The sequence below is a fragment of the Eptesicus fuscus genome, chromosome 6 (genome assembly GCF_027574615.1).
Source record: "Eptesicus fuscus isolate TK198812 chromosome 6, DD_ASM_mEF_20220401, whole genome shotgun sequence".
NCBI lineage: Eukaryota > Metazoa > Chordata > Mammalia > Chiroptera > Vespertilionidae > Eptesicus > Eptesicus fuscus.
The window spans coordinates 2,942,376-2,968,474 of NC_072478.1; the positions used below are offsets into that span (position 1 = coordinate 2,942,376).

The window sequence follows — 26,099 nt, forward strand, 5'->3', positions numbered from 1 at the left end:
TGTAAAGGTGGGAACGAGGTGGAAGGACGTGGTCTCCAAGTGCCTCCGGTGCCACTTCCAGCCCCTGCTGCTGTTTTACGCCAACCCCGACGGCACGGCGGTTTCCACCGAAGACGCACTCAGGCAGGTCGTCAGCTGGCCGCATCAGAAACCCGGGCCGGAAAATATGGGTAATTCTTTGTCTTTTAGTTTAGTGTTTTTCTTTCTCACCGTCACACTAGGAATACTAATATCGTATATAATAAAAGGCTAATATGCAAATAGACTGAACAGTGGGACCACGGGTCGCTACGACTTGCACTGACCACCAGGGTGCAGATGCTCAACACAGGAGCTGCCCCCTGGTGGTCAGTGCACTCCCACAGGGGAAGCGCCGCTCAGCCAGAAGCCAGGCTCTTGGCTAGGGAGCGCAGCAGTGGTGGCGGGATCCTCTCCCGAGAGGGCGCAGGTGGGCTGAGGGGACACACCCCACCCTCCCCGCCCCACCCCCAGTGCATGAATTTTGTGCACCGGGCCTCTAGTAGTGAATATAAAATGAAGGTTGAGGATAATTTCAAATTTTAGTTTCAGATGGGGTTCAGGAAGATTCTAATACATTGAGTTAGTCTTTATCATCTTTCCTGACCAGTGGCCTCACAGGCACCCCCGGGAGCCACCCATGACAGTGGTCACATGGCACAGAGGGGCTGCCCAGCTGTGAGCTCTTCCTCGCAGGAAGCTTTGGGATTTAAAGCACAGCACGTAGAGATCCTTGGAAGATGTCACGCCTCTGAGTTAGTAATTGTCTACAGTATCAAACATATCTGAAAGGACGGTTCGACATCTCTTCTGTAGGAGGAGGAAAGGGATGATGCATTTGTGCTTGTCTTTTTAAGGATCCGAAAAGCCCTCGATTTATAAGTCAGATAATTCCAAAGAGAATGGATTTGGTGGTCAGGCCAAACAGAGAGAAAATCAGAAATTTCAAACAGATGACATTTCATCCTTCAGTCGGAGCCACATCCAGGCGAGCGGTGGCAGAGGAGCTGGTATGTGTTCTAATGCCGTCTTCGCAGGCCCTGAGGAGACGCCTTGCCCGCTTCCCTTCCTGACTCGCTCCTGGTAGGGACCAGGCGACAATAACAAGTAGCAGCAAAACTCTGTCTTTCCGCTGATGCGCGTCTCAGATGTGCAGCCTCATCTGGACAGCTGGACTCACCACTGCCTGAGCTTCCCACGGCTCCGAGCCCTCGTAGGCTGGAGGCAGTCTGGGCTGTTAGCAAAAGCTGTGGCCTTGCCTTCAAGGTGTCCATTACCAACTTGAGAGGAAAACCATAAGTTAACAATTGGCCTCACATGCCAAAACTAAATTTACAATTAGTGACTGCAGTAGTAGTTCAAAGCTACTGTCGTGGTTTATTCTTAACCCATTGTTATTCAGCTCTCTTGTTATTGTCATCCCACAGCTTTAATTTTCACAACCCGAGTGCGGTGTGCAGCACGGCTTAGAGATACCCTAAACTCTACTTGGGTGGGTGTTCAGGATGATTTGTAAGCAACTTTAAAAAAAATTTTGTTGTTGTTAATCCTCACCCGAGGATATTTTTTCATTGATTTTTAGAGAGAGTGGAAGGGAGGTGGAGAGACAGAGAGAGAAACATTGATGTACGAAAGACACATCGATTGGTTGCCTCCCACACGAGCCCCGACTAGGGCTGGGGATCGGGCCTGCAACCGAGGTACATGCCGTTGACAAGAATCAAACCTGGGACCTGCCAGTCCACAGGCCTACGCTCTATCTACTGAGCCAAACCAGCTAGGACTGTTTTTTTGTTTTGTTTTTAAAATTGATTTTAGAGAGAAGAAGGGAGAGGGAGAGAGAATTAGCCTTCTGCTGCCTCCTGGTTCATGGGTTGACATTCAACCAACTGAGCCACACCAGCCAGGCAACTTTTTAATATATTAGTGAAATAATGTCTAACCAAAAAGATAACCCGTAATCAAGGAAGGTAAGATTCAGAATTAACAGTCATCAACAAAGAAGTACAGTAAATGCTTTTTAAAATTCTAAATGGAAATATACCTTTTCCCTCTTATGTATTGTTGATACTTTTAGATTAAGCCATTATCTGTTTTTCTAAAGATACCTAGTTTAAGCCCAGGAACTGTGTGTGTGTGTGAACACAAACATTGGCATCAGGCTGGCGCTATCTGTATCTACACTGTGAGTGATGGGAACTTGGGCAAGTTCGTTACTTCTGCTTCCCGATCCCAAATGGAGCTGTACTTGTGCTCATCTCGAGAACAAAGTGAGTTAGGACACGTGGCGACCTCACCAGCCTTTAGCTCTTATCATTTATTTCAACAGAAGCTCACTTCTCCTGCATACTCACTTTAGATGCTTTACAACAAGTTTTAAAAGGTAACATGCACCTCCATTGTCAGGAGACATCACACTAACTTGATTTAGTTAAACATAAGGATGAGTTTACTCGTCCTGTACTGCGTGCTTTGTCTTTAACACAGAGCGTCTTAAATGTTCCATACAGTTCAGTTTGTGTGCGTAGTGAGCAGTTAGAAAGCGATGTGCTTCCTGATGGGATGACTGGTTTCCCCACAGCGAGGCCAGGTCCCAGCGACCCCCGGGAGAAGATGAAGGGCCTCTCCAGGGAGTGTGCCCTCAAGGCGCTGGAGCAGAGGCACCTCCTGTGCGCGCCGAGGAGAGACGCGGGTCGGCACAGAGGTGAGCTGAGGGCGGGCGGGCTGGTTGGAAAGGGGCCGCTGCAGCCTTATCTGAGCACTATGCTGTGTAACTTGAATACAGCTTAACCGTGTTAAATACATTGTATGTATTTGTTTACATCTATTAATATGGTTTCTCTAATACACGTGTTGAACCTGTAGATACAAATTTTTCACGTTCTTGTTTAATTCTAGTCTGGAATACTTTGCTGTTTTAGCATTTAATTAAAAAAATGAATAAAAGTTAATTTCTTTAAAATTTTTTAAATATATTTTTATTGATTTCAGAGAGGAAGAGGGAGAGAGAGAAACATCAATGATGAGAGAGAAGCATTGATCGGCTGCCTCCTGCACTCTCCCTACTGGGGATCGAGCCCAAAACCCAGGCATGTGCCCTGACCGGTAATCGAACCATGCCCTCCTGGTGCTGAGCCACACTGGCTGGGCAATTTATTTAAATTGTAATTAAAATTGATTTCAGCCCACTCGTGGTGCATTCAGTGAGGAGGGTTCTAGAAAATGGCAGGCTCGCTTTCCTGGCACCCCGACCTCCCCTGGTCCCCAGCGTCGTTTCCTTCACCACGAGCCTGCCCGTTCCACGCTTTCCCTGTGGCCATCCGGTCTCACTGAGGCTGCGGCCTGTAGAAAGGGTGTGAGGTTGACCTTGTGTGCCCTGTGTGTACAGCCACAGCAGAATCCTTTCCGGGAGTCGCTGGGTTAGGGGTCTGTTTTGGACTTGGTCGCTGTGGCTCAGTTGCTTTCTTAACCGGAACCCGTCCGCGGTTCCCCCACAGCGACTGGGCGTCTGTCCCTCCCCCCTCCACAGCGATGGTTCTCACAGACTTTGGACACTCTGCTAGCATAAGAGATAGAACCTATTTTTGTTTTTATGATATTCATTAACCATGAATGAGGTTGAATACTGTTTTTTTAAAAATTAATTATCCTATGATCCACTTTAGGGATATTTTTTAAAATCAGTATGTAACCATCTATGATAATAAAAGGGTAATATACCAGTTACACCAGAAGTCTTCCAGATGTCATTCCGCACATCCTTCCTGATAAAGCCGGGGCCAGAGGGAAGCCAGCCTGGGACCCGGGTGCTGGCGGGCGGCCTGAGGGAAGCAGCCCGGGTCCCGGGTGCCGGAGGGAAGCCGGTGCCGGGGGAAGGAAGGCCCACTCTTGCACGCATTTTCGTGCGTTGGGCCTCTAGTTGAATTTGTAAATGCCTCAGCACAGGACTAGAGCTCTGGGTGGTAGAGTCGTCGCTTACTCTTACTGCTCAGACATCTGCTCTGGGAGTGGCTTGTGACTGAGAGTGGCCCTGAGAGTAGTCGTGTGTCTTTCCTTGTTTGTCTTAAAGATGTGCTGGATGAAGACCTTCCACGTGTCAAGCCTGGATCACCTCCTGCCCCGAACGGCTTCCGACAATACGGCAGTCGCCCCGCGTCCCCCAGTCAGGGGAGGGGGCCGTGCGGACAGGACCCACCCACCCAGAGCCGGGCGTCTGCGCAGGTCCCGAGTGTGGGGAGGCCCCAGGCTCCTGGTCCAGGGGAGCAGACCTCCGTGGCCGGCCGGGTGCAGGGCGACAGCGGCCCCGGGTATGAGACAGACAGCAGCCTCGACTCTCGGGGTAAAGGCAGCAGCCGCAACAGCAGCAGCAGGAGCCGGAGCCGAGGCTGGAAACCCATGAGAGAAACACTAAATGTCGACAGCGTCTTCAGCGAGAGTGAGAAAAGGCAGCACAGTCCACGGCACAAAGCCAGCGTCGGTCACAAACCCAGGTGTGGCAGAGACCAGAGTGTCAGCAGCTGGCCCAGGGAGCCGCCCCAGCAGAAGTGCTTGATGACCATCTACGAGGACGAAGTGCGGCAGGAGCTGGGCAGCAGGAGTGCCCTCGAAGGCCCGGGGAAAGGCGCAGAGAACGCGGAAGGCCTCTCAGAGACGGGCGTCCCTGCTGACGCGTGGCAGGGGCAGAGGACCGAGTCCGGCTACGAGAGCAGCGACCACGTCAGCAGCGGCTCCGCCAGCCTGGACTCGCCGGGGGTGGACGGCGCTGGGGCCGCGGAGCCCAGGTAGCTCAGTCACGGGAGCGCCCGCCCCAGGCGCTCTCCTTCGTTATTTGAAGTGATTTTCAAAGTCCAGGGTCCGTTAAGTGTGATGGGAAGAGCTTGAGCTCAAAGGAATGACACCTGGGACACTGCAGGTTGTTTGCTATTTCAATAGTTATTTCCGGGTTCCAAACCACACAGCTGTGTAGGAAGTGGAAATTATAGGAATACATTCCCATGGTCGACATTGAAAACTATTGAAAGATGCTACAGGGTTTAAAGCACAGCTTTAAGTGGGTTGTTTAATTCTTTCATGTAGTTCAGTGGTCGGCAAACGGCGGCTCGCGAGCCACATGAGGCTCTTTGGCCCCTTGAGTGTTCTAACACCACTTCTTCAAATAGACTCGCCCAGGCCGAAAACCGACTTCTGGGCATGGCCCACGAAGTTTCAATCGCACTGTACGTGCGCGCCTTACGTGGTATTTTGTGGAAGAGCCACACTCAAGGGGCCAAAGAGCCGCATGTGGCTCGTGAGCCGCAGTTTGCTGACCACTGATCTAGTTAATGGCTATTCTCCCATCTCTAATTTGTAACTCGGAAGCGGGGTTATTTTATGCTGTCACACCCCCTCCATGGAGCATGGTTTTCCTGCAGCAATGTGAAGAACGCAGCCACACCATCGGCTTGTGCTCAGTGACTCTGAGCGTGTGATGTCGCTGTCCCAGCCCGTTGCACGTCGCGGGAACCCGGGAACCCTGTCCCCAGCCTGCTCAGTGGCTGGCTTCGTGGGTCCGTCTAGCGACTGCTTCTGCTTTTAATTCATCCAAAACATTCTGATTTGATATTAGCTGGTGTTTTACCACCTCTATTACTAAAAGGCCAGGTGTGCAGAAATCGGCTGCCCGTGTTCCATCAACACAGTCGGGAATTTGTCAGCAGGGTAATTCCGCGCTCTGGGAAGGAGTTGCTTAGGGTGGTAGAAAGGTCAGGGCTTCGTAACCTTGGATTTTCATTGGGCAAATTAAGTTACTTCCTCGCCGGGATCTGCTCTAACCTGAGGGTACCAGTGCGGTGAGTGTCTGGTGAGAGGTCAGGGAAGTCGTGTGCGTGAACACCTGGAACAGCGCGTGGCATCTACCATTGCTTAACGAGTGTTGTTTCTTTCTTTGTCTCAGAGGAAACTGAAATAGTAATTCATGGTGGCTGATGTGTCTGGTGTGTGTTTTCTGTTTTTTAGTGACCAGAGTAAGATAAGCAACCGAAATACAGAACGTGTGAACGGCACCTCCCAACAGAGTAAAAACCACCCAGAAGGTAAACTTTTCATCCAAACAGATTGTACTTGTGGTCCTAAGAGTAAGGAAGCTGAAAGCAGTCCTGTCACTGAAGTTAGGAGCTTGGGGTGGAAGTGGGCGGAGCCCGTGCTGGGAGCCTTTGAAGAGACAGGAGGGGGACTGTCCTCACAGGGAGGGCCGCAGAGCCCCAGGGTCATAGCGCAGTGTGTTTCTGACGGACCCAGGTGATCACGGGCCCCAGCGACGGACCCCATCGGCTCTGATGCTTCTCTGATCACCGCTATATGGGGGTGGGGGTACCCCCTGCACAGAAAATCACGTGTTCGTTCTTAAAGCTTCGCCCAGGAGTTGTCAGGCACGCCTACGCTCCGCACTGGCCGGGCAGGCCTCAGTCACAGGCCTGATTGCGAGGGGAGGGGCCATGTCATAGGACCCAGACGCTGAGCTGCCGCTTGCACCACACCCTGCTGTCTACCACAGGGTCAAGGGCAAAGAGAAACTGGTCAGCAGCTGCGGGGCAAGTTCAGTCTGGAAACAGTGGGCAATGGTGAGAGTTGCTCCAGCGCCCGTGGTGCGGGCCGCTCCAGTGCCTTGTCAGCAGCGAGTAGCAGCCCAGAAGCCAAGGGTGTTGTGGGGGGAGGGAGGGAGAGGCGTGTACAGATCTCGGCAGTGCTGACAAGGGGCCCAGGTGTCTGGGAGGCTCGGGGGAACCATGAGCAATTACTATTGAGGTTGCAGGGACCGACAGTAGAAATGGTAAAATTCGGAGGATTAGAAGGGATTTAATTTTTCAAAATAAAGAATAGCCATAAAAATCAAACTTTAAAGTTTGTTTTTAGTATTTATCATCCTGAAGGCTGTTGTGGAGATTATTGTTCAGGTGGCAGACTTTGAATATGGTTAAGTGCTATTATTTTGTTTGCATCAAAGGGTATAATATCAGAAGGAAACACTGATATTGAGGAAATAACCTTCCTTTCCCATATAAATGTCTCGCCTGTTTAACAAATCTGATAACGTCTGGTAAGCAAGTATTACAGGAAGCAGCGAAGGGCTGGCCCGAGGCCGAGGCCGAGGTGGGGAGCTTGAACAATGACCCCAGTTCAGGATCTTGACAGAATAGCGCTGGCCTCCCGAGAGCGAATCGCACAGGTCGGGGCCTGTGGCCAGGATGCACTGGGCTTCCCACTGACTATGAAAGAGTGGGCAGGTAGCCCACTTAGAACAGTGGTTTGCAATATGTTTGTATTGGTTTCAGAGAGGAAGGCAGAGGGAGAGAGAAACACCAATGGGAGAGAGAGTCATTGATTGGCTGCCTCCCGCACGCCCTAATGGGGATCGAGCCTACAACCCAGGCATGTGCCCTTTACTGGAATCAAACCCAGCACCCTTCAGCCTGCAGGCCAACGCTGTATTCACTGAGCCAAACCAGCCAGGGCTGAAACAATTCTTATTGTGGTAAAATATGCATGACGTTTGCCATTCTAATAACCACTTTTAAGTGACAGCTCAGTGTCATAAAGTACGCTCACACTGTTATGCAGCCCGCACCTCCCCATCTCCACTCTCATCTTCTCACACTGAAACTCTGTCCCCATCCCTCCCTTCCTCCTACTCCCCCTTCCAACCCTCCTCCTTCCGCTCTCCTCCCCCCCACAGCCACCTTGCTTTCTGTCTCTGAACTGGACTAGTCTAGGCACCTCAGAAAAGGGATCGAACTGTGTTTTTGTGACTGGCTTATTTCACTGCACATGATGTATTCAGGTTTCATCCATATGGTAGCCTGTGTCAGAATTCCCTTCCTTTTCAAGGCGGGATAGTATTCCATGGAGGGACCTAATGCGTTTTTGTTTATCCACTCGTCTGCTGTCGGACATTCGGGCATCTCCACCTGTGGCCATTGGGAGCAGCACTCTGTGAACACGGGGGGGGGGGAGGGGGGACGGGGACCTGAGAGTACACCCGGAGTGGTTGCTGGGCCCTGTGGTCGTTCTGGGTTAATTCCTGAGAAACCATCGCGGCAGCTGCACGTTTCACAGCGCCCTGCAGTGCACGGGGTGCAGCCCGCTCTCCACACCTCCCAGCACGCGTATCGTCTGGGCTCTTTGATGGTTGCCATCCTAATGGGTGTGCAATCCTCTTTTTGTTTAGCTACATAAATTGCATCTGTTAACATCATTTCTGGCCCAGCCGGTGTGGCCTATGAACCAGGAGGTCACAGTTCAATTCCCAAAGCATATGCCTGCGTTGGGGGCTCAATCCCCAGTAGGGGGCTGCAGGAAGCAACCGATGGATGATGTTTCTATTTCTCCTCCTTCTTCCCCCTCTATTTAAATCAATAAAAATATATCTACTCATCTACTGATGGGCACTTGGGCTGTTTCCAGATCTTAGCTACTGTAAGTTGCACTGCTATGAATATAGGGGTGCATACATTCTTTCTGATGGGTGTTTCGGGTTTCTTGGGATATATTCCTAGAAGTGGGATCACTAGGTCAAAAGGCAGATCCATATTTATTTTTTTAGGAAACCCCATATTGTTTTCCGCGTGGCTGCACCAGTCTGCATTCCCACCAGCAGTGCACTAGGATTCCCTTTTCTCAGCATCCTCGCCAGCACTTGTCCTTTGTTGATTTGTTGATGTAGCCATTCTGACAGGTGTGCGGTGATACCTCATTGTGAGTGATAGCCCAAGTGCCCATCAGTAGAGGAGTGGATAAAAAGCTGTGGTACATTTATACTGTGGAATACTATGCAGCTGTAAAAAAGAAGGATCTCTTACCCTTTGGGACAGCATGGAGGGACCTAGAGAGTATCATGCTAAGTGAAATAAGTCAGTCAGAGAAAGACAAGTATCACATGATCTCACTCATATGTGGAATCTAATGAACAACATAAACTGATGAATAAAATAAATCCAGAGACATAGAAGCATGGAACAGACTGAAGTGGAAGCTCAGAGGGAAGGTGGGGGCGGGTGGGTGGTTGGGAAGTGGTCAACTAAAGAGCTTGTATGCATATGTGCATAAGCCATGGACACTGCCAATAGGGGGGTGAAGGTCTGGGGCGGGGGGCGGGGGCAGGCTAGAAGGGGTCATTGGGGGAATGGGGGACATATGTAATACTTTAAACAATAAAGATTTAAAAATAAATGTAAAAAAAGAACTGAGATGGATTTATAGTGTCATCCAAAATAAAGCATGAATGAAGTATAGACACCCTAAAAAATTTTTAAAAATTTCTTATTCAGTGCACATCAGAACCTCCATGGTTCTTATCTGGCTTTGCCTTGCTCACATCCCTGCCCTGTGTGTCTGTGCCCCCTGCCCAGGCCTCTGGAAGTGGATTTATTAGGCAGTTAGGGATGTATGCCTAGATCTCAGGAAAGATGATGTATTTGGACTCGTCAGCATGTATGGGAGCTGAATGGCATGGGCATGAGCTGTAGCACTCAACAGAACTGGAGATGTGGAAACAAAAGATAGAAAAAGAAAGAAGCATCTATTGCATTCATCAGTTTATTTTGTTCATTAGATTCCACATGTGAGTGGGGTTTGCTGGGTGAGAAAGGTGAGCCAGGACAGAGAGAAGGAGCCACGTTGGAAAAATGTGAGGAGTAGCTGGGAAGTCAGAATACCCAGCAGGGGGTCATCCCAGGGGACCTGGGAGCTTCCTGAGGGATCAGGGTCACAGAGTGAGCAGAGCAGGGTTAGATGTCCACTTCAGCAGTGGTCCTCAGTGATGCCAGAGAGCCAGCGGGCTGGAGGGCATGAGGCATGAAGCAGGATTCGAGTGAAGCGTTGGGAAGTAGGCCGTGTTCTTGGTGCCTCACTCACGTGTGTCAGACCACGGGGGGAATGTTCACCAGAGGGAATCTGGGGAAGGGCACAGGGATTCCTAGTACTAGGCTTAATCTTCCAACTTTTCTGAACTTCCTGAAATTATCTATACTAATAAAAGGGTAATATGCTAATTAGACTGGGTCAACCAGACATCTTCCGGTTGTCCAGTCCTCTTTCCAGACAAAGCCACAGTGGCAGGGGGCTGAGGCAGAGGCGGTTAGGGGTGATCAGACCAGCAGGGGAGCAGTTAGGGGCGATCAGGCTGGCAGGGGAGCAGTTAGGGGGTCATTAGGCCAGCAGGGGAGGGTGGTTAGGGGCGATCAGGCTGGCAGGGGAGGGCGGTTAGGGGCGATCAAGCAGAGGTGGTTAGCAGCCATCAGGCAGACAGGCAGAGGCAGTTAGGGGCAATCAGGCAGGCAGGTAGGTGAGTGGTTAGGTGCCGGCGGTCCCGGATTGTGAGAGGGATATCTGACTGCCAGTTTAAACTGGCAGTCAGACATCCCCCAAGGGATCCCAGATTGGAGAGGGTGCAAGCCAGGCTGAGGGATCCACCTTCCCATGCACAAATTTCATGCACCAGGGCCTCTAGTCTATATATGTAAAAGCCTAAGCAAATGTTCAACTGTTCCACCGGTAGCTATGATGTGCACTGACCACCAGGGGGGCAGATGCTCTGACCGGTGGCGTTAGCTTGCTGCTGGAGTCCAGTCCAGCCAATCAGGATTGGGTGAGATGGGCCGGACATGTCATGGAGCCCTCCTGCAGCCCCTCTCCGGCCCTGATCATGCACTGGTGGGGTCCCTCGGCCTGGCCTGCACTCTCTCACAAGCCAGGACCCCTCGGAGGATGTTGGAGAGCCGGTTTCAGCCCAATACCTGCAGGCCAGACTGAGGGACCCCATCGGTGCACGAATCCATGCACCAGGCCTCTAGTTTTCAAGTAAAAAGTTTTCCCAGTAGAATTGAAAGTAAATAACAGGGAAGTAGAAATGTGGCTTTGCCACGTCTGTCCAACCTTGGCTGGGATTAGCCCAGCAGCACCTGGAGGAGGAAAATGAAGGCCAGAGCTCAGCTTGGCATTCGTGTCAGGAGTAAGGAATAAGGATGCCCTAGGAGGAGGAGGTGTGAGGGCGGGAGCAGGCCGGGGCCAGGACAGCCAGGGCGTGGTGTGTGGAGGGAGAGCTGGAGGGAACCAGGAGGAGGCAGGCCTGGGTGGGAGATGAAGGTGGGGCCTCCTTCCCTGTGCTGTGCTCAGTGGGTGTTGAAGGAGTTCACACCCAGTGGTATCGTTCTCCAGGAGCTGAGGGTGTCTGCTAAAATCATGTATGTTCAGATATTACAGGTTATACACAAGAAATCTCAAAGGGATTATTAGGTTTTTCAGAAAACTTTTGCCACCAACTTTGGAGTCCGCAATCCTTGGCTCAGTCTCAGTTGAGGGTAGAAGTCAGCCTTAGTTCAAGCTGAGAATCTGGATCTTGGAAATGACAAGTTAATCTGTCATTAAAAAAAATCTGTTAATTCCCTGAATTTCTTACTACAAAAAAGTCTACTTCCACTCTGTTGAGTGAAATAGACTACCCTTAATAGTGTTAAATCCTAGAATCAGTAAATGAAAAAAATTTTATTGGAAGAGTTTGTACATGTGCCTGTTCACTTTCTCTAAGGTTCCCCCCCACCCAAAACTGCAGAGTGTATTCATTTTAAAAAACCTATAATAATAAAAGCATAATATGCTAATTAGACTGGACAGCCGCAGACAAAGCTTTGAGGGCCGAGGGCAGGCAGCTGTGGCGGGCGGCAGTGGCAGCAGCGGCGGAGTGATGGGGGCGGCGCCTTCCCCTGATCGCCTGGTTGCCTCGCCTGAGGGCTCCTGGACTGAGAGGGGGCAGGCTGGGCTGAGGGACCCCTCCCTCCCCCAGTGCATGACTTTCCGTGCACCGGGCCTCCAGTAACATTAGAAAGTGTATCTAGAGAAGAGGTGCTTTTGCCGGTTGACTCGTTCCTGTGATGCCACATTTATTTTCTGAGTGTCCCCGACTGCAGAGGGCAGGGATGGCACACAGCACCACAAATGTTGATGTCGTTTTTAAAACTGTAAGCGTTTGGTATTGAAATTAAGTTTGTCGCAAAATAGCGTTATTTGCTTTTAGTTTAAATGGTAATTCCAGTGAGAAAAGTTTCTGACTCCTGTCTTTTTATTTTGTATCATCCCAATATTTAGTTACCTTGGAGCGTTGGTAAAGTAGCCACTCATGCCCTAACCGGTTTGGCTCAGTGGATAGAGCGTTGGCCTGTGGACTGAAGGGTCCCAGGTTCGATTCCGGTCAAGGGCATGTACCTTGGTTGCAGGCATATCCCCAGTAGGGGGTGTGCAGGAGGCAGCTGATTGATGTTTCTCTCTCATCAATGTTTCTAACTCTCTATCCCTCTCCCTTCCTCTCTGTAAAAAATCAATAAAATATATTTTTTTAAAAAGTAGCCGCTCATTCCTGCAGGGTAAATTTAGCCAGAAATAGTTATCCAGTGAAATTCTGTGCTTTTTCTAAAGTATTCAGATCGTATTTGCATGTCTTATCATTGTAGACCAGGTCATTAATTGTATGCCTGCTCTTGAACGTTCAGGCTGTGTAACGGTAGTGTTTCTCTTTATTCTGAAATCTCCCTGGACAGCGAGAGGGCAGTTTGGTTTTATGGCTACTTAAGTCTGTTTCAAACCTAGGCCATCTTTTCAGAGGAAGTATATATTCTGATTTCTTGACTGTTGGGCTTTGGTTTTTTTTAATATACAGTATCAAAGTTAGCATTATTAATTAAAGCTCTCTGCCCTGACATTGCGGCATCATCCGTGCCAAGTGTTAAAATTGGTCTATTTTAGATTTGCAAAGAACCTGGAGCCAAAATTCCCGTAAAGACACATGGATGTCTATGTCAGCAGGAGAGAAAAATAACGCATCTATTTTTAAGGTAGTGGAATTCTGAAGTCAGACCACTTGGTTGAATGCTTGCCATAGTGACTGAAATTCCACACACTCACAGAGCCTCTGCTGCCCCCTGCTGCCTGGTGTGTGGACACTTGAACAAAAGGAAAGTTCTTTAAGAATTCTTTTTTTCTTGTGTATGTGAGTCTATTAGACTTGAAATTATGTGTAAGCTAAAAAGTAAAATAAATATTCTGAAGTTAATATCAAAATGGGGAGGAAATTATAATGTAATTTTGAATTACAAATGTTTTAGGCTTTAAAGATTGAAATATTAGCCAGGTTCTTTTTGACGTTAATTTTTAACCATAAAGGAACACGGGGCGGGAGGCTAAGTTTTTGAGTATTATAGATGTCTGGGGTGGCAGAAGATAAAATCTATGGCAACCCGCTTCCGCACCACTAAGACTGGGGGACGTCACTCTGCCTTTTATTTAGGCGGCACTAGGGTGGTGCTCGGGCGGAGACCTGACTAGGTGGGGAGGTCAGAAGACCGTCTCAGGGTCCACTTCCCTGGCCCGGGTCCGGGAGCTGGGAACACGGTGGACGGCCGGGCTGACCTAAAGAAGGAAAACAGGGCGTTGCCCACGCAGTTGCTTGTTCGTTCCGTAGATTTCCATTGAGTGTCTTCTGTGTGCTAGGGACTGAGCTAGCCTCTGGGGAACAGTAACGAACAAAGAGCTTCCTGGCCTGGTGGGAGTCAGACTCCGTCTTTAACAAGTGAACGCCAGACCTGTGGTCCCCCCATTCCGCTGGGAGGTGTCATTACGTGTGGGCAGCATCGCACCTGAGTATTAAATTCCATGAGTGTTATACAGTTCTTGCTTGGAAATTGCTTCAAGATTTAACTTGCAGAACCTGATCAAAGTCAAATACAGATTTTTTGGTAGGGTAATATTTAGATGTTTGGATCAACTATGGATTCCACTTGAATTCTGAGGGACAGGGTAGTTTTTACAAATATACCCTGAAGATCAACTTAGGGATAAAGGGCATCTATGATAGAGTTCCATATTACTGTTTAAAAATAAAGTTCTGTTTTCATACCTTTGTTTCATTTTCTTTGATCTTTAATTTGGTGTGCATGAGAACGAGAGGAAATTGAGATAAATGAACATGATGAAAGGTCACCTAAAATAAGGAGAACACAAAAACTTATTAGAACTGTACAGAGTATAGGCAATTAATTGAAAATGTAAGCTGATGCCATATATTTTATCTTCTGTGGGCACCAGCCCATTCAAACCAGTGGCCCAGCTGCGTCAGACAGAGACTCTGTGGGATGACCTTGTACTTAGGGCACATGCGCACGAGGGCTCCGGGCGCTGGGGGAGCCATGTGTGACTGCTGCCACCTGCCAGCAGCGGAGCATGGCTGGGTCGCCTGCCTTCCTCGGGCGTGAGAGGGGAGTCGCACAGCATAGCTGTGACGGAGATCTTAGGGAGGCAGCTGTTTTAATGGAGAGCAGCCTTTTAACCGCATATCTTTGTATTATTAAACAATACCGAGGACCTCAAGACCTTTTGTTTCTATAGTTATATCTATCAATACTTGCTGTAGTAGGCATTAGACCAAACATTTTAAATATTTACTCACTTAAAGAATGTCTTACTTTACTCACGCATGGTTTTATAACGTCCATGCATCTTTATTTGGGAAATATTGGTTTGCTAAATTATGTAAGTCTTCTAGTCCTTGATACTTTTTTGTTTTTTTAGGAAGAGTTCATTTCTAATTCTTTTAATATATTTTTATTGTTGATAGTATTATAGATGTCTGCCACCCCAACCCCCCTTTTCTTCCCTCCTCCCAGCCCCTACCCCACTCCCCGCCCCCAGTTCTTCTCCACCCTGTGCCCGTCCATGGCTGTGCATATAAGTATTTGTAAGTTCTTTGGTTTATCTCTTCCTGTCCCCCCAACCCCACATCGAGGTCTGTCAGTCTCTCTCATGCCTCCCTGCTTCAGGTCTTATTTTGATACTATCTTTATATATCTTTTTTTAAACCCTATTTGTTAATATCCCCGCAGACTTTAGCAGAAAGTCTTTATAATTTTGGGGAAGCTAAAAAACTCACAGAGGTAGATAATAAGTTTTTCAAAAGTTATTGATCCAAAAGCTTAAATTTCATCATTGGCAATAAACACTGCCAGTTGGTTTTCTTGGAGTCACATGGTCACTTCTTTAACGTTCAAGAAAATTTCTGCCAAATTTCAAGTCTGATAACCCACCCTTGTCATCTTTTTCAGTAAAAATGGTGTTCAGTTGTAGAGAGTACATAAAGTAATTATTATCAACTTCTCACAGCCCACGTGGGTGGTTAGGATTAAGGTTAGTCAGCGGTAGTGGGTGGTGGTGGTGGTGTAACGTGCGTGCTGTGACCCAGTGGAGCTCCTACCCGTGAGGCAGGGGAAATCAGTCCTGTGGTCTCATACTAAGGGAGCGACATTGTCAGGGGCTGAGGGGCTTGCTCGGTCACCACCCGGTCAGCCGTGACTCCAGGCTCCCACCGAGCCCTCCGTCTTCAAATGAGGGTTCTGTACCTCCTCAGAGGTGGGCCTCATACACCTGGGACACGGGCACCTGGGACTCAGGCACCTGGGACTCGTACACCTGGGACTCGTACACCTGGGACTCGTACACCTGGGACTCGGGCACCTGGGACTCGTACACCTGGGACATGGGCACCTGGGACACGGGTACCTGGGACACAGGCACCTGGGACTCGTACACCTGGGACATGGGCACCTGAGACTCGTACACCTGGGACATGGGCACCTGGGACTCGTACACCTGGGACATGGGCACCTGGGACTCGTACACCTGGGACATGGGCACCTGGGACAATGGTCCCCAGTCCATGCCCAACCCGTGGGAAGAGCATTATTCAGGCATTGCTGACACTTTGAAGTGGTAACAAATTGAGGGAAGAGCCATTCTATAGAAAGGGCCAGAAAAGAGGTGCTGTTTGAGCTGAGTCTTGAGGAATTGGTTTTGTAAATCGGAAGATTTTAAATACTCTCACTTTTCTCCCTCCTCAGGCTGTAGAAAAGAATTCAAGAACTTGGAAGTAGGCTGTAAGTCTCATGACCCAGAATCACATCCACAAATAAAAAACCCTGTGATAAAAAGGTAAGGAGAGACATTTGGGAATATCAGTGTCTTTTTCTTAAGGGGGTGTATTAGAGGAACGCTTTACCTACCAGAAAGGCACAGTGGACATTCCTACCCCATAGCCATGGTCTGCGGCATGTTGATGTCCATCTTATTGGGGTCAGTTAACAGGACGTACACCTAAGGAGAGGGGGCCCACGGGTACAGCACGATGGTTTCAGTCCTCATAGATCCTTACAAAGTAGATGGTGTTTTGCAAAAGAGAAGATTTGGGACTTAGGTGAAGTAATTTGTCCAAAGTAGTGGAGCTCAAACCTGACTATAGCTCTTGTCTACCTAGCAAAGCCTCAACTCTTCATCATTATGTAACTAGCGTTCCCGTTGCAGGAAAAATCCTGCAATAGGGTTTCCTGCTGCACTCTACCCCGCCCCGCCTGCTCTCCTCCCTTGTCCCCTGCCCCGCGTTCTCCGCCAGCCCCCCTGCTTTTCTCCCTTCTCAGCCAGCCCGCTCTCCTTCCTTCTCCCCTGGCCCCGCCTCCGCTCCTCCCTTCTCCCCTGGCCCTCCTTCTCCGCCAGCCCGCTCTCCTTCCTTCTCCCCTGGCCCCGCCTCCGCTCCTCCCTTCTCCCCCGGCCCCGCCTCCGCTCCTCCCTTCTCCTCCCCCTGGCTTGCTTGCTTCTCCGCAGCTTTGCTCCCTTTTGCAGCTCTTGGCTTCTTTCTACGCTGTCTTGATATGCAAATTAGCCACCATCTTTGTTGGGGTAATTTGCATATTTGTCCTGATTGGTTGGTGGGCGTGGCTTGGCTGGTGGGCATGGCTTGGGCGTAGTGAAGGTGTGGTCAATTTGCATATTTGTCTATTATTAGATAGGATGCCCATGATAAAAATAACCAGGTGAGCAAAAATATTTTGCAGTGTGCTACCTTTTATCTCCACCTTGGATGTTAATTACTACCTAAGTGGACGTAATCTTGGTTAACTAGATTATTTTAAATTAGTGTCGTATGCTTATGTGTCAAGATTAAAGTACCTCCATTACTGTAAACTCTGCAGTGTTGGTTGGGAAGTGTCTAAGGGGATTGAAGTGTTTGCTGGGAATATCTTCCTGAAGTCTGAAGTTCGTTTTTAAAATAACACTTCTAATGCTTAGCAACTTGATTTAGTAGTGACCGGTGTTTCTGAGCAGCACTCGTGTCTGGTTGAGAGTCAGAGAGTGTAAAATGTTAATGCTTCAGATCCCTTCCGTCTGTTATGCCACAAAAGTCGCCTAACGTGTCTGCTGGGAGATGAGGTGACCGGACAGTTCCCTCCAGCTCCGCATGCTCGCACGTGGGGCTGTAGCTTTGCTTTGTTTTTCTACTTCAGGTCCCGCGGACGCGACCCCAGCGGGAAGTTGCTCCCTGCATCGGGTCCACACGTCCTCCGGGACCTCATAGCCAGTGAGCACACCCCGGCGGGGGAACAGAAGCTTGAACACGCCAGCGAGTGCCCGTTTCCCGCGCGGCCAGGTGGAGGCAGTTCCGAGGGGACAGGTTTACTGTCTCACACTGATGCCAATCCTGCTTCTGGAATGAGAGCGAACAGTGATGACGTCTCACCAGCCTCGGTGTGGCCCGTGCCCGGGAGAGCTGCGGGGCTCGCGCCCGGCACTGCCCCCCTTGCCTGGCAGTGCACTGCCACGGACCCGTGTTACCCAGAGACCTCCCCACCCAGGGGGCGCGGGGCTCCGTCCACTCACAGAGTCGATGGTTGTCAGGTGCCAAAACTCATTTGCCAGAATCCACCACCCCCTTTGCCACCAAAAAGGTATGCTGTGACCGGCGTGCCACAGCCCGGGAAAAACGGCCCTGTGCCGGCCGCCAGGCTCCCAGAGGCGCCCAGAGCTCGCTCGGCGGGTCCTCCGCCACTTAGCGCGGGGACAGCGGCAGAACCGGGCACCGCAGTGAGCGCCCCTTCCAGGGACCAAAGGCTCAAGCAGACGGTCCAAGCGAGAGAGCGCGTGGGCGCCCCCCGGAACCACCCGACCAGCTCGGCCAGTGGTGCCCAGGCAGGCCTGGGTGCAGGTGTCGCTGCATCGTGCCAACCGGAAGCAGACTGGAGTCCGGCCTGTCCCAGGGAGACCGTCTCCCTCACCACCTACTTTTCAGTCGATAGCTGCATGACTGACACGTACAGGCTGAAATACCATCAGAGGCCCAAGCTCTGCTTCCCAGAGAGCTCCGGCTGCTGCGGCGACAACTCGGCACCTCGGGGCGAAAGAGGCCCGGCACCGGGACCTGCGCTGCCCGACGGTCTCGGGGCCAGCTGCCCTCCTGAGCAAAGACACAAACCCAGTGTCCATAGTAACAGATGAACCATGACACCGCAGCCTCACGCTCAGAGCCATTACAGCACGAGGGAGATCGACGGACCGAACTTAGTGAACAATGAAATTAAAGCCGTGGTGTTTCAAAGTCATTCGTCACTTTAACTTTCTCTTGTACGTTGTACCTTGAGACAATCAACTTATTGGATGTTTTAGAAATCCCGTTGAGACATCTTGGCTTGCCTCGAAAAATAGACAATCAGGGATGTTCAAAAAGTCACGTATTCTATGGTGTGGTTGAATAAAAATGGAGTCTGTCCCTTGGTTTTGTGGTTGGTAGAACCCCGAGTGTGAGAGTAGTCAGACCTCATGTGTGGAGATGGCTACACTGTGCTAACTGAACGGTGCCAGGGGATGTGTAGTCGGTAGGCAAAGCCGGCTGGGCTTTCTGAACAAGCACTTTCTCGTGGGGCCAAAGGACACTTCGCCTTCCCGTGGGTTCCGACTTCTGGGATAGTCGGCTACGTATGACCTCTCCATGTCTTAGAAAATACCGACCCATGAAATTGATAGCATTTGGTTTGGGAAAAGCCTTAATGATAAAGATATTTTTAAAATATATATATTTTTTATTGATTTCAGAGAGGAAGAGAGAGGTAAATAGAAATAGAAACATCATGATGAGAGAGGATCATTGATCGGCTGCCTCCTGCACGCCCCACACTGGGGATTGAGCCTGCAACCCGGGCACGTGCCCTGACTGGGAATCAAACCATGACCTCCTGGTTCATACGTCGATGCTCAACCACTGAGCCACACTGCTGGGCAATAAAGAAAATTTTAAATTCAATACTCAAGGTCAAAACAGGAGAAACTCAATTTTGCTCCTAGAACTTTCACCTTCAGAATGCCTAGTTAACATCAGTTTGGCCTTTGACTGTTGTATGTATCAATAAACAATACTTCAGCCAGGTAAGCTAAAAATAATAAAGTACTTAGCTTTAGTATATTTATTTATCGTTACTTTTTTAAACTTTTGTATGAAATGTGAACGGTTTTAATGGTTTGGTTTACTGTGGGCTGCTAGTAACCAGTGTTGGAAATTGACCTAGTGCCCTCCTGGGAACCTCACTGTGACCGCCCGATTTCCCTGCCGTCATCTCTTCTGTCTCTAGGATGGCAACCTATTTTGTTGGTTTTCTGATTCTTGTATCTGAAAATCTTTCTGGGTTTCCAGATAAAATTGTTGCCTTTGATTTAGAGGGTTTAATTTGAATGAAATGTCGTTTTACCCTAACTACATTCATGGAGAGGGCTCTATTTTTAAATAAAATAAAGGAATCTTCCATTATCACAATGAGCTCACAAGTGTGTGAGTTACTTTAATTTTAATTGTCTATTACTTTACTTTAGTAGTTGTCATTTTGTACTAACTGAGGAACCTAACTGGCTCAGCTGAGTTTCCCATTGTCCACTCCAGAGAACGACACACCGAAAGCTTTTCCTGCCTTTGCCGATGGTAAAGTTTATAGGTAGAACATAGTCACTCTACAAACTGATTAGTATATTTAATACTTTGACCAATTCCATAAATTAAAGTATTCCAAAGTGTAAATGACTAACAATACTTCCAAATAGGAAGTAATTGCTTATAAAAGTCTAATTTACCCAGTTGTCAAATCTTACAGTTGTCTTTCACCAAGAAGGGTTTTAATAGCCTTTTCTAACCATGATAGTGATTATCACCTTCTCTTCATTTAGAAATACTTGAATATCAACTGAATTAAATTTTATCTTTTAAGAAAGCTTATTTTAACATGACTTTGAGTATGGAGCATTTGTAAATATTGTAAACTTTGTAAAATTGTATTTGAAATGTCAGTGTATATAAATACTGCTTTTATAACATTGTAAAATACTAGAAAACGGGCTTCAAGTATTTTTAATAGCTTTCAAAAACCTTTTGTGTAGGTTTTTATTCTACTGGTCAAGATGTTCAGTTGAGATGTATTATTTGAAATAGTTAAAGCAATTTCTGATATTTAACAGCAATCTCATAGATTTGAATTTACACTCACAATTGTTTGGGCTCCTGTTTAAGGGCTGTCCAGTTGAAACATCCCAAGTCATGTAACAGCTCGCACAGGCTAGAAATGACCGTTCGTCTTTATGTGATCCAACACTCCAAATACAGTTTGAGTGCTTTTTTAGTAACTAATAATTCACATGTAAAATTTTTATTTTTAGGGTGCCTATTATTTTTATAGGTGTCTTCCACTTATAAACTTACTATGGTAACTTTTGAAATAATGCAACCAATTGTAATGTTCAAAATACTTGTCTTCCAGATGTTCTATTTTCATGTGAAATGAGTTTTCCCAGTTCAAAATTTTGGGTTTTTTTTTAAGATAAGCTGATCTTGAAGTTGATACGGTTGGACCTTTCTTTGCATTCGTGAACATTCCCCCCCGCCCCCCATGTGGATTATGTATTTTATGCGAAATATGTCAGTTTAAAGTTCAGGAACTTGGACTATCACTGACCATCAAGTGTTATCACAGCCTGAAGCAGCCCCACAGGAGCTGGCGGCCTCGGTGAGGAGCCAGGCGGTACTCCAGGCCTGTGGACACGGTCTGTGCAGCAGACACTCCTCAGCTCCGCCCGAGCCGTGGGGAAGCAGGCGTGTGCCAGGGAAACGTGGACGTTGACACTTGAAACGTCATACAATTTTTACTTGTCAGGAAATAATCAATTCTCTCCCGACATTTTCTCAGCTCACAGGCCTTACAAAGAGAGGCGGTGGGCCGGCTGTGGTCCATGGGCCAGTTTCATGACCCTTGTCCTGGAGCATTATCCACATTGGATGCCCTACTACCCTCAACTCCCTGTGGGCTGAGTGAGTCTGTGCAGTTAGGGGCTGGGTACAGGCAGCACTGCACATCCTAACGCTTTCAGGCTAACAGCCTTCCTCACAATTGCTCATCAGCCAGTTCATTTCAAATGGTTGTGAAGACAATCGTTTTACTTTGAAGCTTGTGAAATTTACCAGATTAAAATCATATTGCTGTTATTCTTTTGGTGTCTTTGTTCTTGCCATAGCAAACGTGCCAACGTTCTTGGTGTCCCATTTACCAGGGTGGAGGCTTAGAAGCCGTCACTGCTTGAGGCCACAGCTCAGTGGTAGTGCCATTTCTTACTCAGCACCTGGAGGACAGGTTCCACCTCACCTGCCACTTCTGGGTGCCATTCACAGCCAGGCCCAGCTCTGAGAGCCTCCGTGTTACCCGTGCAGAAATGCTTAGAATGTGCCATCGCTGTATGTAGGCTGATTTTAGGCTCGGAAAGGTATTATGCAGTGCAAGCCCATGTGTGACAACAGTAAGCAAGCTACATGAGAACTTTCATCCTGTCACAACCTCCCGTGTACATCAGACCAAAGTTAGCTGCACAATAAACATTTATTGGACAAAATTACCAGCCAGCAGCACAGAAACAGTTCATACAATGTTTGGATACCCAAGGAAATTCCAGTTCTGTGTTTCTCTAGATGCTCCAACCTTTGTCCAAAAGGTTTTCTTCAGACAGATCAACGGTACCCTGGAGGCACTGTTGGTAACCTTGTAGTTGACAGATAAAATCCTCCAAAGTCAGTCCCAGATTCCACTGTAACCCTAAGTGCCATTCTGAAAGGTAGAGGACGCAGAGTTCACCAGATCTATTCCTTGATTTGAAAGAGGGGGCATATCCCCCCAAAATGTAGGCAACTCACATACATCAAAAGTCCCTAATTTCGACAAGAGGCTGTTCCGAACATTGTATATAAAGGAGTATCTGTCCTGTGACGTCTGAAAGGCTTATCGTAGCTACTCTGCGAGTGTGGCCCTGCTCATCAAATGCCAGCTGTGCACTCCTAGAATGTAAATTCTTTATTTAAAAACCAAGGTGCTGAGTTCCTCGAAGGCAGTGATTTTTGTTTTGTTCACTGCTGTACCCAGTCCATACAAGTGCTCAAATATTTGAATGAATATGCTGATTTTGCTGAAAAGTTACAGTAATTATAAAAACAAGCGTGTTTTGGCCACAAGTATTCTTAATGTAACCCCAATAATAAATAACAGGACTGAAACACACTGTCCTATTTTAAGGAGTTCAAGAGCTTAAAAGGAAGAGGGGGAGCTTTCCACTACTGGCTATTCTATACTTTCTCCAAGGTCATGTCAACCTGGCAGCCGAACAGAGGCCCACTTAATCTAGAACTTAAGCTGGATTCTTACAGCCAGTAACTTGCAGACCTGCATTTTCTGTATAGCGTTTAATTCCTTTTCTAAAATTCTCCCCTTGCTTTCTAGGAATTTAATTTTAGATACTTCACCTTAATAATTCACCATATATAATATTGCATCATACTAAACCCTGGTCAACCCTTAAAATGTTAAGGGAAAGTCATTGTTGTAGTTCTTAATACACTAAACCTTTCTGTACAAATATTTTAATTCAGCTCCTGCAAAGCCATCAGCTATTTGAAGAAAGTTTTTAAACATGAATCAAAGAGTCTGGTTTTAAGGACTTAGTTATGAATGGGTGAGGTCACTACCCATTTAATATAGTCCCCCAAAGAGTAAGGAATGTGTAAAAGGAAAGAAGGTCCCTTAAGAGTTTGAAATTCTTCTGTTGCACAATCCTGTCTTTGTTCAAGAAGTTGTAAGTCATGTTCAGAATTCAGTCCAGGAGTCAACTTCTTGATGTAGATGTCAGGTAATCCATCTGTAAAAACCGAGTATTTGTCAACAATGTTGCCTTTTTTTTTTTTTTTTTTTTTAAATTACTTTATTGATTAAGGTATCACATATTTGTCCTCAACCCTCTCCCCCCATTCCCTTCCCAATCCCCCCCACACGCAATCCCCCCTCCCCCTGTTGTCCGTGATCATTGGTTAGGCTCATATGCAAGCACACAAGTCCTTTGGTTGATCAATGTTGCCTTTTTCTTCCCATAATACTTTATGCCAACTTCTGAAATTGACTGTCTTGGTGACTTGCCTATTCCGGATGAATGACACTGACAAGAGCAAAAAATAGCCCGAGCCATTGATGAAAAGGCTTCTGTTTTCTACCCAGAGCTGAAAATTCAGGTCATTAAAAAAAAAAAAAAAATCACTATACTTGAGGTACATCTCTACCAAAAAGGGGGCGGTGGAGAAGAGTGGACACTCTCCCTTTGCAAATGGCCCCACAGAGGATTTTATAGAATCACCCAACTCTCCCATTCGCCCACTCACCCTTCTCCCTGCTAACCTGCCACAGATCCAAGAAACCGGAGACACAGGGGCCTCAGGTACGCGCTTATGCTCAAATCTTTGCCGAAACTTGGGCAACTGCCTATCAAGAGTGCTAACTCACAAGCGTGATGACCGAGGGCAGTTAACTTATGGGGAATAAAGAACTCCAAAGACCGGGAGGCGTTTGACCTCTTCTCCCATAGGCGCCTCCTCCGCTCCCTGCTTCTCTGCTCCACTTGTCCCCTCCGCGCCCCCCCACCCCACCCCCCGCTTTCAGTCCTGCATCCCTCCCCTCTCCTCCCCTTCCTTTTCCTTCCCTTTCATTCCTTCCTCGCTGTCAGAACTGCCTTCCGAGGAAGCGGCTGGGAAAATGGACTTGCAGGTGGAACCCACCGAGCTGTGTGAACTGCCCACCGCCGGGTGCGAGGTGGCCAGCTGACATTACTGAAATGGCAGCTCTGGGAAGTAAGTACATCTGGGACCCGAGACACCTGCGCGGGGGCTCCCGGTCCAGCTGCAGGGCAGTCACAGGGGCCTGGGGGCCACGCAGCGACCTCGCCGCCGATAAATCACTGCCCTTGGGCCCCGCTGCACTCGCAGGCCCGGGCCCCTCGGGGCCCCCGCGGTAAACGCCGAGAGCTCCGCGGAGCTAAACAACCTCCGCGTCTTCGGGGCGAGAGCACACACTCCGCGGCTTCGTCGCAGAACATCCGAGAGACACGCAGCTCAGGTTCCCGCACCCTTTCCCTAGACCCCGCCGGGCCTGAGGGCCCCGCGCCCCGCGCTCACCACGGCCACAGGTACACGACCAGGAACAGCACCAGGTCCACCAGCACGAACAGCCAGAGGTCCAGCCAGTACGAGTGCTTGGGCAGCCGCTGCGCCGCGGCCGGGGGCCGCCCCTGGTGGTTCTGCTGCGGCGCCGCGGCGTCGCCCGGCCCTCGCCGCTCGCGGGGCCCGTTCCGGCCGTCTCCCGCCGCCGCGCGCCCGTCCATGGCACCTCAACCCCGCAGCCGGAAGCCGCAGTTCGCGCTTCCGCCTTCCCACGCCCATCAAGGGAACCAGGCCGCCGCCTACGCATGCGCGGCGCCCCGCCCCGGAAATGGGCTCCCGCCCCCACGCTCCGGCACCGCCCGTGGCCGCTGCGTCCGTGACCGCAGGCAGGCAGCGCGGAGGGCGGGGTGGCCGCCGCCCACCAGCCGCACCTCCCGGCCCGCCCCGCCGCCTGTGGCCTCCAGGCGGGAAGCTGGCCATTCCGGTTTCCCTAGAAGAAGTGCCCCGGCCGGGCCGGAAGTAGCCCTCACGTCCCGTTCCCAGCGGTGACGGTCCCACCAGCGCGGCGCACGGCGCTTCCCCCTCCTCGTCCTTCGTTCCCTAGGGTCCTGGTGCGGAGGTTGCGGGGGGTGCGTTCCGGGCCTTCCCCGCGGGTCGCGCTTGCTTGTATGGTGATTTATGGATGAGTTGCGAATCATAATGGCCAGCGCGAGCGCCTCAGGGGTACAGGACAGAAGGGGGCAAGCACCTCGTGGGCGTGAACTTGAGAGTCACCCGGGGTTTGCCCTGGGACCCCGGCAAGCTCGGAGCGCACCCAGAAAGAGGTTGGCCACTGTAGGCAGCAGAAACGCCTCCGCCCCGTTTGGGTCCCAGAATTACAGCGACAGGTGACAGGTTCACAGAAGAGCTTGCACGTTTATTCATCTCTTACGTGCACAGGACCTTCACGAGAGGACCAGGCCCTGAAAGGTGCCGGAGCAGAAAGCTTCTTCACCTTTTACACGACCAGCAAGCCCAGGGCTTAGGGCCGCTGGTGGGAAATCACGGGAGGAGAGACGGGTTTGCCTGTACAGGTTTCTCATCGCCATTCCTCATCCCTTGCTCCTCCTGGGCCAGGGAGGGCACCTCATCTTCTTGTTTCGGGAAGAGGAAGAAAGGTCAGAGTGCCCTCCGTGCACCTGCTGTTTCTTAAGAGCGTTGAACTCACAATAGTCAGTTTGCCCAAGTGGCCTCGTTGGGGGTGAAAAGCGCTGGACTCCTTCACTTCCCCATGCGTCACAGAGCGGCTGCACAGGTGGCTGTGGACAGAGGCTTGGGTTGGTGGCAGAGTGGCAAGGGGTCTTCGATTAGAATGGAATGAGTAAAGTGGAAACGTGCAGATCTGAGCACATTTCCCCACATCCCGTTAAATCCAGCTTCCGTCCCGGGAACAGGTCACTTTAGTAGAATGGCAGATGCCCATTTATCGGATGGAGAGCGTTCATCTTGTCCTTCAGAGGGTTCAGATTAGTGGCTTTTCTTCCCAAGAGATGTGCACAGAGGCAGCATTCCTCCCCGAGGGTTGCACAGCTCCTCCCGCTCGCTCGGGCTGTCCGAGTGTCCAGGCGAGGGCAGTGTGGAGTACAGCCAGGCTAACTATTCACACTGAGCACTGTGCTCCCAGGATTTGCACAGTGATAGCAAACTCTTGCTCTGTTACTCTGGAAAGATGTAGAACTGCCTTTACCGACTGACAGGT

The 26,099-nt window shown here is 49.4% G+C and overlaps 2 protein-coding genes across 3 annotated transcripts in view; one reads left to right on the forward strand and one right to left on the reverse strand.

The window, feature by feature from the left end:
- The window catches only part of USP53 (ubiquitin specific peptidase 53), a 51,335-nt gene extending 29,956 nt beyond the window's left edge, over window positions 1-21,379 (forward strand). Inside the window, exons 10-16 of the mRNA XM_028130233.2 lie at window positions 8-170; window positions 876-1,028; window positions 2,600-2,722; window positions 4,088-4,799; window positions 6,013-6,089; window positions 15,933-16,023; window positions 17,370-21,379. Coding sequence (XP_027986034.2) covers window positions 8-170; window positions 876-1,028; window positions 2,600-2,722; window positions 4,088-4,799; window positions 6,013-6,089; window positions 15,933-16,023; window positions 17,370-18,357 — 2,307 coding nt within the window. The 3' untranslated portion in view covers window positions 18,358-21,379. The remainder of the gene's footprint in view (window positions 1-7; window positions 171-875; window positions 1,029-2,599; window positions 2,723-4,087; window positions 4,800-6,012; window positions 6,090-15,932; window positions 16,024-17,369) is intronic.
- Window positions 13,913-24,629, reverse strand: C6H4orf3 (chromosome 6 C4orf3 homolog). 2 transcript variants are annotated; one of them, XM_054717081.1, is made up of 2 exons: window positions 24,377-24,629; window positions 13,913-14,023 (listed from the first exon to the last, which is right to left on the reverse strand). In XM_054717081.1, exons 1-2 carry the CDS (start codon window positions 24,580-24,582, stop codon window positions 14,020-14,022), a joined length of 210 nt encoding a protein of 69 aa, XP_054573056.1. In that variant the 5' UTR covers window positions 24,583-24,629; the 3' UTR covers window positions 13,913-14,019. The 2 variants fall into 2 exon arrangements, with proteins under 2 accessions (XP_054573056.1, XP_027986043.1); XM_028130242.2 differs by lacking the exon at window positions 13,913-14,023 and adding an exon at window positions 21,749-23,073.
- Window positions 24,630-26,099: the final 1,470 nt, after the last annotated feature.

Coding starts and splice junctions, on each gene's coding strand:
- C6H4orf3 (XM_054717081.1), bottom strand. CDS start 24,582: ATGGACGGGCGCGCGGCGGCGGGAGACGGCCGGAACGGGCCCCGCGAG.